This window comes from Lagenorhynchus albirostris, chromosome 2 (assembly GCF_949774975.1).
Source record: "Lagenorhynchus albirostris chromosome 2, mLagAlb1.1, whole genome shotgun sequence".
Classification (NCBI taxonomy): domain Eukaryota; kingdom Metazoa; phylum Chordata; class Mammalia; order Artiodactyla; family Delphinidae; genus Lagenorhynchus; species Lagenorhynchus albirostris.
In genome coordinates, this window is record NC_083096.1 from 167407919 (window position 1) to 167422562 (window position 14644).

Sequence of the window (14644 nt, forward strand, 5' to 3'; positions counted from 1 at the left end):
TACCTTTGCTTACTGCGATCCCCCGCTTCTCTGTTGGAAGCCTTTCCCTTGGTACCTGTTATTACTTCCTCTCTGGCGTCCTGGTTCTTCTCCCCGTGTCCAGTAATTAGCCTGGTCCACCTGATCTTTTTGTCTGCCCTCTCTGCAGGCAGTCTGGCCGTCAGGACCCTGGGAAAAGCGAAATTCCTCTGCCTTTGTCAACACAAAATCAAAATGCCATCTGCATTTCTCGAGAAACATTTTTTTTGACAAAGGAGTAGCACAGAAAATCAAGCATCCTGGCCTCAGCAAATAGTTTCACTCATTCAGTAAATATTCCAGCCATTGCAGGCACAATTTTTATTGCATCTTTTATCTAATGAATACAGGAGACTGACTGCAAATTAGCCTTTAAAATATTTATGATTCATCATAAGAATGATCTCAGGGTTCTTTTTTTTTTTTTCCAAAATTATTTTTAGCGTTCTGAACTCACTGGACACTCTCTAATGTATATTGCCTGGGTCAACCAAAATTCTAAATTTCTGGTCAGCCCAGAAAAGTCAAGACAGTGCTTACAAATCTGATCCTAATCTTAAGTTACACAATTTCTTTGTGTGTCCTAAATCCCACATGTATTGAAGGATTATCTGAGCAGTGAGGAATCAGGGTGGGGATATGTAGGACTAAGTGTTCTGAAAAGAATGAAAATCGTAGAAAACATGATGAAAATAATTTGCCTATGTAATGTTACACACTTTTCAGAAAAACAGATGATTTGTGTTGACCGGCTGTCCCCTACCCCCAACCCAACAGCACTCTGCCTCAAGTGGAGCAGGGATTATCTGATCCATTTTACAGATGAGAAAACTCAAATTCAGAGAAATTAATCCGTTTGAGCAGGATACGCTGCCCTGCGTGCGGGGAGCGAGCCCTGAAGCCAGGGCTGCCGGCTGGTTCAGGCCACCGTCCTCCGTGTTGTGTTGGGTCCCCAGACACGGGCTAGCGATGACAAGCTCTTCCCCCAGTCCAGCTGCGGTGAAGGGGAAGGCACAGCCAGTGTGACGTTTTCCACTCACGTGCGCTCATTTTCTGAAGACAGGTTTAAATTTGTTTGTTTTTTTTTAACCCCAAAGTGCCCCTCGTCCAGACACAACAACAAGGACAAAGAAAGGCAAGACACTGAGCACACCGTGCTTATTTTCTCCCCCAGGCCTCTGTCTCTTGCTGCAAACAGACAAACAACGTTTGTGCCCGAGCCGGGTTCATGTCCAAAACCCAGAGAGGACTTTTCACTATTACTAAAACAGGACCTGCCCCAGGTAAGCAGCTGCCTCGCACTGGCCTTGACTTAAGTCTTCCTGTACCAGATCTGATCAGCAGGGCACTTCTCAGGGAGTCTCTTTGGAAGGAGTTAGGCATTGAGGGAAGAGGGGGTGCAGGCAGGTATTGTACAAAGAGGAGAAGACTGGCTCCCCATTCAGGGGAAGAACGGCGGCTCTGGAAATGGACCCCAGGGCGGCCTATCACGTCGACCTGCCTTCCAGACCCAGAGCACCTGCTTTGGGCAGCCAGCTGGGGAGGGGCTTCTCATGCCAGAAGTGTGCCCGTGCGCGTACCCCAGGTGCCCTCCCAGGTGCTGGGGGGAGGCGGGGCACACAAGACGCTCTGACCCTTGGACATTCGGCTGCAATATTCCTTTCCTCCCATGTCTACCAAGCGGCTTCATCATCTATCATCAAATGATGCGAAATAGCTCTGTTTACAGAGCGCCTACTCAGTGCTAAGTTTTTCCACGCGGTCCTCACACATCTGTCCTCATAGGGCCACACTCTCAGTCCTGTGTTTCAGGTGAGGAAATGGAGGTCCAGAGAGTTGAAGCAACTTGCTCTGCATCACGCAGCTAATAAATGGCCGGCCTAAGCCCAGAGGTGTCTGACTGAGGAACCTCTTAACCCTGTCATCCCAGTGTGACTTCTGAAGCCTCCAGGATTCCGGAACACACAAGGGCTCACCTGCAGATGTTTTCCCTGCTGGGCTGGGGAAAGGCATTGCACCTGTTCTGTGCCCTCAGACCTCCTCCCCACCCCAGCCTTAGTGAAAATTTTCCAGAGGGGTCTGGTGACATAGCAGTCCATACTCCAGGACCACTGGTTAGACTAGACCTTCCCAAACAGGTCCAGAAGACCCCCGAGGGAGCTCTGGGCCCCAGAGCCCAGAGGAGGAGCAGGGAGGGTTTACCTCTGCAAATAATGCTTCTCGGATGGGGGTGTGGGCAAAATCGCAGCGCATGTCAGATTTCAGCAAATCCAGATTAAAGTTGAGATCAGTCTGAGGCTGAATAACAAAACCAGCCCTAATTAGGAGGCTAAGCCTGGCTAAAGCTCCCTGCCTTGCATCACCACGGGCAAAACCCCACCTTGTTTGTTTATACAGGAGAATAAAGCCAGCATCCCTGGGGTTTGGCCAGAGGTTCCACCAGAGAGCCCCTGGGAAGTGGGCAGCTCCTCCCTCTGGGAGGGTCCCGAGGGGCCCCTTGTAACACAGCAGGAAGGGGAGAGGTGGGCACCAGCATGTTTTAAGCTCCTACTGTGTGCCAGGAGCTTTCAAAACCCCATGGAGGGTTGCCTGGCACATATGTGCTCCGAGAGGGGGGGTTATTATTAATATTATTATATCCCCACTTTACAAGCAAAAATGATACATAGAAAACAGGTGACTAGTCCAGGGTCCCACTGCTGGATTTGAATCCAGCTCGATGCCTGGTGCCTTCAGGACTCTCCCCGCATCCCCCAAATTTGCCAGGGGCCACAGCCTGGGGAATCTGCTTCTCTGAGAGAAACAATCTGCTTTGACCTCTCAGAAAAACGCTGTGGTTTCTGCTTCTCCCCCTTGTGGGAAGAAACCAGATGTGGAGCCATGATTGGCATCCCTGCTGGGTTCCGCCCACCCAGAGTGCCCAGGCTCAGGGGCTGAGGGCCGGGTCTGGTCTGCCTTCAGTTCTGAGCAAAATGCTCACCTTTACACGTTGGCTGGCTGGATTTTCTACAGTCTGGCTGCATCGAACACAAGGCCAAGCACTTCCCCAACATCCTCCTCTCTATTTCTCCTTAAAAACAAAAAAGTTATTAGATCATGGGGAAACAACTATGGTAAAGTGTCACTTGAAAAACGTGGGTGACACGATCGAATCCACTCTGTGGGCCCAACACCATGAGACAGTGTCCAGTGCACGATGGAAAGACTGGGGTAAATACAGCAGAGAGTTCAACCCTGGTTTATTCTGGGCCTTGAGAGCATGAATACCTTTCCCCCTTGCTTCTGCTTTTTAACATTTTATAATCAAGCATTGCTTTAAACTATTTTTTTTGGTAGGGGGAATAAAAATAAAAAATAAATATATGTATACGTAAAAAAACCCAGAAAGATAATTTTAGAGATATATACCAGTATTATAAATGCTGATAACTGGACATCTGGTTTTTTTTTTTTTAACTTTAGCATATATTGGGACCATCTTTTCATGTTATTAAAAATCCTCCTAGAACATCTTTTGTTAATGGATGCATAGTATTCCATTATCTGGTGGTACCATCAGTTAAGGAACAAATGCCCTCTTGCTGGCATTTAGGTTGTTTTAAATGGATCACTCATATAAATAGAGTGGGAGCAAACATCCTTATAGCTCACAACTTGTGTACAATCAAGATTATCTCCTTACCTAAATTGCCTAATGTGAAATTGCTAAGTCAAAAGGTATGTAAAATATTTAAGGTTTTTGATATTTGTGACCAAATTGCCCTTCAGCACAGAGATAATTTATCCTCCTGCTTCTATGGGAAATATGCTTTCCCTCACCTTTGCCATCAATGAGTATTACCATTTCAATAAAATCTTGCTAATATGTCCCATATTGTTGTTTTCAGTGCTTTTGCAATAAAAAAGTCGATTTTATTTTTTTAAAAATTAACTTTACAGTGGTTAGAAAATTTGAAATATTTTTCCCACCCACAATGCCACCATTAATATAGTTTTTCCCACTTTTCTGGGTTCCCACCTATTTTTACTCACATGTATCCATTTGCACACTGATGTCATAGTATATACAGTATAGACTGTTAGGCTTTATTTTACTTTTCTCACTCACCTTTATTTTTGAGAACATTGCCATAGGCTTCATGGCCTTTGCATTTACCACCCTCAGGGCTGATATTCCACCAGATTAGGCTGTTCTCCCATAACTGTGCCCTTGTACTTGGACCTTTGGGCTATTCATCGTTTCTCACACTGTAGCTACTGCTGTTGTGTACATCTTTAGGCTTAGAGCTTTTCCATTATGTTGAATAATTTCCTTAACTTCCAAGTAATAGGAAGCCAGGGTCAAAGTTGTAGCATCTTGAAGGCCTTTGCCTAGTACTGCCGCTTTGCACCCCAAAATGCCTGCCCCCATTTACAGGGTTACTTGCTCTTTAGGGTGAGACTGCTCCCTCTTTACCCCAGCTCAGATCACTCTCTTCTTCCTTAAAGCTTTGTGCACAGCCAAATTACTTATATTCTGACAGTTTCTTGAGACAAGGCATGGTGGGGAAGCATGGACCTTGGAGAAAGGTGGGTCTGGGTCCACATAGTAGGTGCTCAATAAATATTTGTTGATTACATAATAGTTACTGAGCAGCTACCATGTGCCAGGAACCTAAAATGTTCTTTTTCTACCATAGCCTCCCAGTTGTTGGAAGAATTATTATCCTTAGTTTATGGAGGAGGAAGCTGGGCTTAGGCCCTGGTTAGATGAATGTCCTTTGGCAAATTACTGAATATCTCTGAGTCTATTTCCTCATGTTTAGAATGGAGGTGCTAATACCCACCTTGCAGGGCTGCCGTGAGGATTAAATGAGCCACATATGTGATGCACGGACACATGTTCTCTAAATGGTGAGCGTTATTTTCAGTTATTCCAGGCCCCTTCTGCTTGACCATCCTGGAGTGATACTGCCTTAGAGTCATTAAATGTATTCTTACTGCTTTTTATTTTTTTGAGAGAAGTTCTTTATTCTGTTTTAAAATTTCTTTCTGCTCAGGGCATTATAATGTCAACGAATCCCTTGTGAAGCAGTCGCCGAAGATATTAATGTCTTGTTTTAAATCAAAAACTGGCCGTGGATTAAAACTGATGTCGACAGGCCCAGGACCCGGTTATTACAACCCAGGAGGTCACATCGAAGTTCAAAAAAAGACTCTTATCCCGTGAGTCCTGATCATCCTGATATTTCTTCTGAAAGGTATTCTGGGGAAGGACCCGAACCTGGGGAGAAAAGGAAGGGGTGTCACAGCTTGGCAGACACAGGCCGAGTTGCTCTCCTGGGGCCCTTGCTGACACATAGCAGGTGCTCAAGAAATACTTGTTGAATACATAGTATTTACTGAGTAACTCTTGTATGCCAGGAACTTAACATCTTCTTCAATGATCATAACAACTCTATTGTAGGAATGATTATTCTTACTTCATAGAGGAGGAAGCCAGGCCTCAGCGAGGCTGAAAGCCTTGCGTAAGTCCACACAGCTAACTTGAGATGCACCTGGGACTCAGGCTCAGGACTGTTTGCATCTTCCAACATTCCCCATGATGCTGTACTCTCCTGGTGCTGGTATTCTTCTATCTTTATAATATAAAATCTCCACTGGGGTGGCAGGATATACGAAAGCGGTGAAACTCTCATAGCTTTGTACTGATAGGTTAACAGCCTAGACTTTGGAGTTGGTCAGCCCTGCTAGATTTGAACGTCAGCTCTGCTATATTCATGCTGTGTGACCGTCAGCACTGTGCTAACCCCTCTGAGCCTGCATGCCCTCGATTGTAAAGTGGGGATAATTTATCTGAACGTTGCTTTCTGATTTAAAAAATATATTTGATATAGTAGGTACAAATAGTGAGTCAATAACACAAATTTTAAAAGACAGGGATTTGTGTTACTGTTTTTAATCTCCTGTACATTTGATTTTACTTTCACCTCAGAGGCTCAAAAATTCACGGGGCTTAATACTCCTCAAATGGGTCTAGAACTTCTAGAGCTAAGTGCCGTGAAGGTCAGCCGTCCTGTCACTCTCAACAGGATTGGCTGTTGTGAGGGCGGACCAGCAGGGCTGGGACCAAGGGTATAGCCACCTGGGAGCCTCCAGAGAGGTCATCTGGGAGCCTCCAGAGAGCTCAGGCAGCTGGCTGGGCGCAGAGCCACAGGGGGTCAGGAGGCTGGGTGGCCCGGGGAGGCTGGCAAACTGGGTCTACTCGGACCATGAGCCCAGGGCAAGGGGTCAGGGGTAAGGGAGAGGAGCAAGACATGAGCCTGCTGAGTCCAATCCAGGACCTGGGGAAGGGATTCAGACCTCAGATGGAGTCCACCAGCTGAGTCCCTTCTGCCCTTCGGATCTGGGGTTCTGCAGGCTGACCTTTCATAGGCTGCAGGACTCGGGATCGGGGCGGGAAAGTCTCCAGGAACAGGCTCTCTCCAAACGTCAGGGACTTCCTGCCTCTGGGTTGGCTTGGGCACCACTACACACAACCTTTCCCTATGCTGCCCCCAAATGGAGTGGGAGAGAGGATGGGCTTTGGGGTTAGCAGACCTGAGTGAGAATCACAGCTCTGTCTCTAGCAGAGACTTCTCCTCCCTGAGCCTCCATGTTTCCATGTATTAAGTGGAGATAAGAACCTTATCTCATGGGGGTTCTGTGAGGATTAGATGAGAAAGTGCTTGAAAATAGCTCTCACTCTTCTTATTACAGCAGCTATTATTCTATATCCTAGAGAGGCTATGTGACGATAGAGGATGCAGCTGTTTGAGGCATGGAGGCTCAAGCCCCCACCCTGACTCTGGAAGCTTCTTCAGGGAAACGATGAGAGGAGGGTGAGGGGCACTCGGTGTTTAACCGCCTTCCCCAGAGCGGTGTCATTTGGCCTGCGTCCGAGTTTGGATGAGTGGTTTGAAATAGCCTCATTTTATGGCATTCGCATCCGTCAGTCAGCAGGCCCTGGAGGTTTCTGGTGCTGTGCTATGGGCTATGGGGGAGCTCACATGGACAGAGCACCATCCATACCTTCAGGCTCCCCTGGCAACAACTCCAGAGCAAGGCAGAGGAACGTGCCACAAAACGCCGGATCGTTTTGGGCCCCAAGGTTGCATGACCACACTCCCCCACCAAGGGCGCCAGCTTTCTGATGGGAGCAGTGCAGTAGTGCTGGTGTGTCTGGGGGTATCTGGGGCGCACTGGCTCTCTGTGATGCTTCGTGAATGGTGGCTCCTGGGTTAATAAACCCAGGAAGCACTGCATACAATCCCTCTGCCCCCGGGTGCATCACAGTATACATGAGCTTATTAAAGGCTCTGAGAAGGTCCGCAGTAAAGAGACCTGTCAAACCCAGTGTCTCTTAAACTTGGGCTCACCCTGGTGAGTGGACAGTGCCCCAAGCCTCCACGGCAGGCTCTGTGGTCTGGGGCTGCTCTCAGCGCCTCCCTGGGCCTTTGTTTCTCCATTTGTGAAAAGAGGGGAAATCTTTCCATTTCTCACACTCTGTGACCCCAGCTTTGCTCACCATGTCACTTCGGAGAGCGTACGGAGGCAGTGAACATGGGGGCAGGCAGGACCCACAGAGGAAGTCCAGTATATATTGTTGAGTTGGCATGGAAAGGGTGAGGTTGAGAAATCTGTAATTTCATTTAAAAGCAAAGAGATAAAACTAAAGTGTGCTGTTGGTTATTCCAAAGTAGCATCCATCTGTTTATGTGGGACGATGGAGAAAGGGATGTGATATAAAGAAGAGAAACAGCGAATGTGATAGTATTGAAGGAGTATCCAAACTCCAGTCTCTCAAATTCAAATTCTGTTTCCTTTCCTGTGACCCTGGAGGGAGGAGAGGGGCAGGAGCACCTGAGGGCCCATCCTGGGGTTGTCAGGCCCCGGAGAAGGTCTGCGTTGTTTCCTCCCCATCGATACGTTGAGACTTTGTCTACATCAAGCCTAATCATACTCAGATCTCCGGGGGCTGCATGGGGCAGTGGTGGAGAATCTGAGAATCATCACAGTGTTTCTTTTGTGGAAGCACGGGCCGCCCAGGCGTCACACGTATGTGACAGGATGTGAGGCCTGCCCTTGTTTCTCTTGCTTGGAAGTGTGTGGCTCCCCATTCACGGGTGGGGCTCCAGTTTGCAAAGATGGTATTTCGGCTCTGCTTTCTTCAGGATGCAGGGAGAACGGGGGAGATGTTAATTCTCGCTGGGGTCACTGGTGCCGTGTTACCGACCCCTGCTGGCCTCCTGAGCTGGGAACCGGCTGCAGAGGCCGTGGCACCGAGGGCATAAGCACAGGCAGGGAGTCGTCAGGCCGCTGAAACTCCCGCCTTCCCCCCTCACCAGCCCTGGGAGGCTGGGGGTAGGGGTGGGGGGGGTGTCACTTAACTCCCTGGGAATTCAAATTCATCCTCTGTGAGTTGGGACAAGCACACTTTACAACACGCTTGCAAGGATAAAAAAAGATGACTCACATAACTCACCAGGTCTGGCAAACTGTAAGCTTTTGATGTGCGTGATTTGTACTTTCATCGAAACGTGTGAGCGAGCCCTCTGCACTCACCTGATGTTTCTTGAGTGGCCCTGCCGCACAGATGCGGTGAGGGGCTGTAGGGTCGTTGGCGTGGCCGTTTCTGGGCTGCTCCGCTGAAGAACACATCACAGAGTGTCTTTGTTATGGCCACGTTGCTGACTCGAAAGCTAAGAGGATTTACCAGCTTCCGGGGGGTCTTTGGAGGAGGCTATCAGCCAGGGTTTCACTTCTGTAGGTCTTCAGCACCCGTCACAGTGCTGACTCAACGGATCAGGGTGAGTCAGGGGGAGGGCTTTTGGAGATCAGAATACTTCCTCCTAGGCGCTGCCTTCCGACTCACGCCAGGAGGGAGGTGAAACACCCACTGACATCTTTCTAACCCTTGATCTGCTTCCTGGAGTTTTTAAACCACTGGTTTTGCTCAGACACGCTGTCCTGTCACAGCCAGAGCCCCATCGGCCCCACTCCAATTCGGGTAATTACGTTGGACCCACCTAAAGTTCCCCTGGGATTTTCAATTAGATATGGGATGCTTCTTCCCAAGCAGCTGTAATCTGTCACCCACTCCCCTGTTAAAGAGATACCGCATTCCACCCCAGAGGCAATCGGCTGCCCTTTAATGATGAGAAAAAAATTGCCCCTTTATCCCTCCCAACCCTGGGAATCCCTGAGGCAGAGTGAATCTGTGCCTGGGAGTGTCCCGAGGGTCTCGGATGCCCTCCCCAAGTGACCTGCTGAGTCCTCTGAGACATTCATTATTCTTTGGTGATTTGCAAACAGCTCACACTGGAAGCTGCAAACACAACTTAATCTAGTTGTGGCCAAGTCAGAGCCTTTGACAGATGTTTTTTTCCACGGGGCAGGACCAGGTTGGCTTTTAAAACTGGGCGATGAGGCTCATAAAAATCCCTGGTTACAATGCACTGTGGCTGCCCCGGGTTTGATTCAGTCTGACCTCAGTGATTTGCCCAGCCCCATGAGGACATGGAAGGACCATCCCCGGGTGATGATAAAACTGTCAGGTGGGGTTCAGATGCCTGGGCTCCCCTACTTGCTTCAACCCCTCTGCTCCTCTCTGCAGTTAGGCAAATGTCCTCGGGAATAGGGACCAGGGCCTCAGTGATGGATAAGACACCATCCCCTGCATTAAAGAGCTAGACAAGTAAAAAGCATAGAAAAGTAATGTGTTTTGTGCAGAGAAGAGAAGAATGGCTACAGTGTATTGAGGGGCCAGCTTCCAGCCCTCAGAGTTTTCACAGACTTCCTACAGCTTCATCTTCCAACTCTCCCACGGGTCAGGATTATTACATAGAGTTTACAGGGGACGCAGACTCTCCCCGGTGGTAGAGCAGAGGGTGGAATCCAGGTCCACCTGACTCCAAAACGCGTGCTCCTCTATGGAGCCCAGGAAGGGAGGCGGGGAAGGGGAAGGATTGTGGCCCGGGGAGTTTCCCTGGAGGAGGTGAGAAGCAAAGAGGGAATCAGAGTTGGCAGGGAAAGGAGGTGCTCCTGGCAGAAGGAACAGCACGGCAAGGGCATGGAGTCGTTAGACAACGCTGTGCTGGGTATTTCTGGTCATTTCTTTTTTTTTCTTTTGGCCGCACAGGGTAGCTTGCGAGATCTTAGTTCCCCCACCAGGGATCGAACCTGGGCCCATAGCAGTGAAAGCATGGAGTCCTAACCACTGGACCACCAGGGAAGTCCCTGTGCTGGGTGTTTCTGGGAGATGACCTGGGAGTTAGGCTTCACTGAGAGGCCACTGGTAGTTTTCCTTTAGCTCCTCCTCAGGGCCTGTAATGGGGGTTGGTCGGAAACCCAAGCGAACAACCCAGAACTCACGGGTGGAAGGAGGCTTGAAGGGGTTCCAGGGGCTTAGCCTCTGGCTCCTTGTGCCCCAGTCCCGGCCCCATGGAACACGGCTTGTCCCTCTTCCAGGCTTTTGCCCCTGCTGTTTCCTCTGTGGGAAATACCCCCACCTCCACCTTTTCTAGCCAAAGAATTCCTGCTTAACTTTCAGAGCAAATGTTACCTCTTCTAGGGTAGATTTCTGGATTCACCCAGTTGGAATTAGTCTCTCTCACCTATATTCTAACATTTCATGTTAAAAAAAAAAAAAGGTACCAGTAAAGCCCTCATTAATCTTCATAACAACCCTGGGAGGCAGGTATTATTATCCACCGTTTTACAGATAAAGAAACTGAGGCCTAGGGAGATTAAGAGACTTTTCTAAGGATGCACAGCTGGTGGATGGGGAAGCAGAGATTCAAACTCAAGTCTGTCTGAGTGCAAAGCCTGTAAGTTGTCACCGGCCATGATTGTCACTGGCAGTGGATTGTTAAGCCCTCCGGGGCATTCAGGGTCTGTGTCTTAGCACAGAACAGTCTGGACTCCCCAGAGTGCCTGGCACAGAGCTGCACACGGGGCTGACACTGTCCGAAGGTCCGGGGAGCTGAGTTGGTGGGGCAAAGCCTCTCCTGGGCATGTGGATGGAGGGGAGGGTGGGGGACCTGTCTCACTCACTCTCAGCAAGAATCTGGTGATGGGCTTCCCTGGTGGCGCAGTGGTTGAGAGTCCGCCTGCCGATGCAGGGGACGCGGGTTCGTGCCCCGGTCCGGGAAGATCCCACATGCCGCGGAGCGGCTGGGCCTGTGAGCCATGGCGGCTGAGCCTGCGGGTCCCGAGCCTGTGCTCTGCAGCGGGAGAGGCCACAACAGTGAGAGGCCCGCGTACCGAAAAAAAAAAAAAAAAAAGAATCTGGTGAGATGCTGACCCCCCCTGCCCAGCTCCCTGCAGGCTGTCCCTGGTCAGGAGAGTAGACATCTCACAGTTTCCTCAAAGACTCAGGGTGACCCGGACCCATGGAGTAACCTCATGCGGTGATTGGCTCCTTCCACCTCTAACTTCCAGGAGTCAAGCCTGTCTCTCAATGATCAAATTTCTGAGGGTGCTCTGAAGGGGTGTCGCAGCCGGAACAAGGAGACGCCAGCTTTTATTTGTAAGGGGAGAGTGGTGGATCACACACTGTAACCAGTTCTTCCACGCAGACTGGAGGGAAAGAAAGGAGGCAACGTTTTTCCCCCATTTTCCTGTGGGCACCTTTATCCTAAATATATACATCCAAGCCAGCTGTTCCTCCATTCCAAGACGTGAGCCTCTCGCAGGTTTACGATGGCTGCCAGCAGCCTCCGCTGGCAGTGGGAGTGTCCACCCTGCCCCAAGGTAACTCTGGTGAGAGGCCCCCTAACCTCACTTTCCTGAGGCTCCGTTGCCCGTCCAGGCAGCGGATGGTGGTGCTGCAAGGGATCGTAGTAATAACACTGCTTTTACTGAGGACTTACTGTGTCCGGACGCTCTGCTAGGCACCTTACATAGCTTTTCTCCAGTCATCAACCCGCATATAAGGAGTGAGTGTTACTACTCCTTGTTGCCAGGAACAGAGAGGTCCAGGGACTTGGCTGCCCGGTATTCAGACTCAGGTCTGTGTGACTCTAAAACTCGAAAATTCTCCTCTGCCACAATGCCCTCCCCATCTTGCTAGTCACCAAGACTTGAGTTCCAGTGCTGGCATTACCATGAACTTGCTCTGTGACACTGGGTGACTCACTTTCTCTCTCTGGGCACCAACATCTTAAGCAAAACAAGGATGTTGGATAAGACATCTCTAGGTCTCCTCTAGCTCTCCGAGTCTAAGAATACCTCTGCTTCAGAAGGTGTTGGCCAAAGGGCAGCAGAGTTCCAGGGGCTGGGCATCCCAGTTCCCTCCTCTGTTTGGATGGGTTGGCTTTGAGCTGTGGTGAGTCTCCTGGGGCCATTCAAGGTTCTGAGAAATCTCTCTTTCATTTTGGTGAAAGACCTTAGAAGAAGCTTCAGATGTGAGGCAGAAGTGGGCAGCCCTTCTATTGCATGGCCAGGAGGGTAGGACATTTCCTGTTAACAATTCCAGGATTCCTGGTCAACCCAGCGGACCTCTCTGAATCAAGGCCAGATGGGAGGTCACAGCTGGAAGGGACCTCAGAGGTCGTCATGTCCAACCCCCCTCATTTTACAGATGGGGAGACTGAGTCCCAGAGTGAATTAGTAACAGAGTGAGGGCTCGAATACAGGTTCTCTCTTTCATTTATTCTCTCAAGAACAGGCTTAAAAGACTCCCTTTCCTGAGGGGGGGAAGACAGACCTGAAAACAACTGCAATCTAAGTGGTGATCGTTATTCAGAGGTCTCTTGACTTCCAGCCCAGTATTTTTCCACTCCTACCTCCTGCCTTGCCAAAAACATGTTTAATAAGTTTCTGAGATGTCAGTGCTAGAATGACCTCTAAAGATCTACTAGTCTTGGGATGGCAAATCCTTGGAATTTGGGATTCCTCTTCCCATTTCCTGGCCATGGCAGACATCACAAGTGGCTCACCAATGCTCTTCCCATAGAGCCCAAACGAGGCCTCAGTTCTTTACATGGCGCTCCAGCCAGGCACTACCAAGCGATCAGAGTTGGCACATGGCATCGATGTCTTCTGCCATTCCTGATTAGCTCAACGACATCCGTCATCCACAACGACGAATGTACTGGGCTCTCACTTTGTGCTGGGCCCTGTCCTGACTACCGTGTTTTAGGTGTGTCATCTCCTTTAACCCTGAAAACAAGCCTACAGGGTAGGTGCCATTATGACTGCCCTTGTGCAGGCGAGAAGACTGGGGTCCAGGGTCCCCAGATCACTAGCAGTGGAGCCGGAAGAGGAAATAGGTCTCCCAGTGCCTCGTCCAGTCCTCTTGCAGATGGCTGGGCACTGGGCAGGTCCTGGCTATGTCGAAAAACTGCCATTTCTCCAATAGACTGATTTAGGGACATCTTCCCATTTTTGTCTTTTCTGAAGGAGAAACCCCATCCTAACTTTCTCTGCCCAGCCTTTGCCTCTGCCCCCGAAGCCGCCTCTTCCAGGCCCTGGGCAGTATGAGATCGTGGACTACACGGGGCCCCCCAAGCACTTCGTCTCCAGTGCATCCTTCGTGTCCAACACCAGCCGGTGGACAGTGGCGCCGTCCCAGCCAGGCCTGCCCGGCTCGCCTGGCCCAGGTCAGAGGATTGCTTTCAGTGATTGTAAAAACCAAACCTGGAATTGTTTGTCATTCCTGGGCCATCAAATACCACTGATTTATAGGCTGTTTGCCAAACAGTTTACAGGGGTTAGAGTGGATCTAGAAGACTTTTCGGCTTACACTGTCAGAGTATGAAAGGTGGGTTTTTGTTTTTTTTTTTAATTTATTTTTTTAAGGTGAAAGGGCTCTTAGAGATGATCCAGGTCAGGGATTTATAACTGAGGACCATGAATGTTTCAAGAGACACAAAGCTGGGCTCCAGGAGGTCTGTGACCCTGAAATCGTCTGCAAATTTGGAACGTGCAGATATTATTTTCTGTGGAAAAGAGCCACAGCTTTTGTCTAAAAAGTTCATGTTCTTAAGAATGTTTAAATCGTAGGTCTAGTCTGGCGAGGTCACCTCCCAGATGGGGAAGGCCCGGAGAGCAAGGTGTCATAGCCCTGCAGAGGGTGAGCGGAGGGCAGAGGCCGAGACTCTCTCGCCTCGACGCCTTGTCTGTCATGAAATAAAACAGGGCTCCACCCGAGCCGCTGTTTCAAGCCATATAGTTACCCCCAGGATCTGCCTGAGAGCTGATAGTCTGAGGGACTTGTTCCAGGGGGTGGTCCCTGCACTCCCCTGCCTACTTGGAGCCCCTAGCTATTTACCACCCCCGACACTGGCCAGAGTTTATGGCATTGGGGAATGACAGGTGCACTGATGGGCTGGTGGCGTGGGAGGGGGAAGGCAAGAGCTGAGGTGGCCAGCAGGCCTGTGAAAGTCAGGCTCTCAATGAGCATCGCTGATGCTCCCACCCTGCGGAGACAAAGATGACTGAGGCTCAGTGCTGGCCCCCGAGGCATCGCCTTCCCTCCACACACACAGGTGAGTAACATGTAAGGTAGGCGGGAGAGGGAGAATATCATCCTCATGGCTCTGTCCTTGGAAACGTAGTGATAAACCAATAAGATGGCACAGGTTTGACCTACGGGTCATCTGGT

General features: G+C 49.8%; 1 protein-coding gene across 1 annotated transcript in view; it reads left to right on the forward strand.

Annotated features, from left to right (window-relative positions):
- The window catches only part of STPG1 (sperm tail PG-rich repeat containing 1), a 51335-nt gene that overhangs the window by 35703 nt on the left and 988 nt on the right, over positions 1-14644 (forward strand). Inside the window, exons 6-8 of the mRNA XM_060141088.1 lie at positions 1193-1301; positions 5058-5223; positions 13441-13640. Of these exons, the coding sequence (XP_059997071.1) occupies positions 1193-1301; positions 5058-5223; positions 13441-13640 (475 nt within the window). The remainder of the gene's footprint in view (positions 1-1192; positions 1302-5057; positions 5224-13440; positions 13641-14644) is intronic.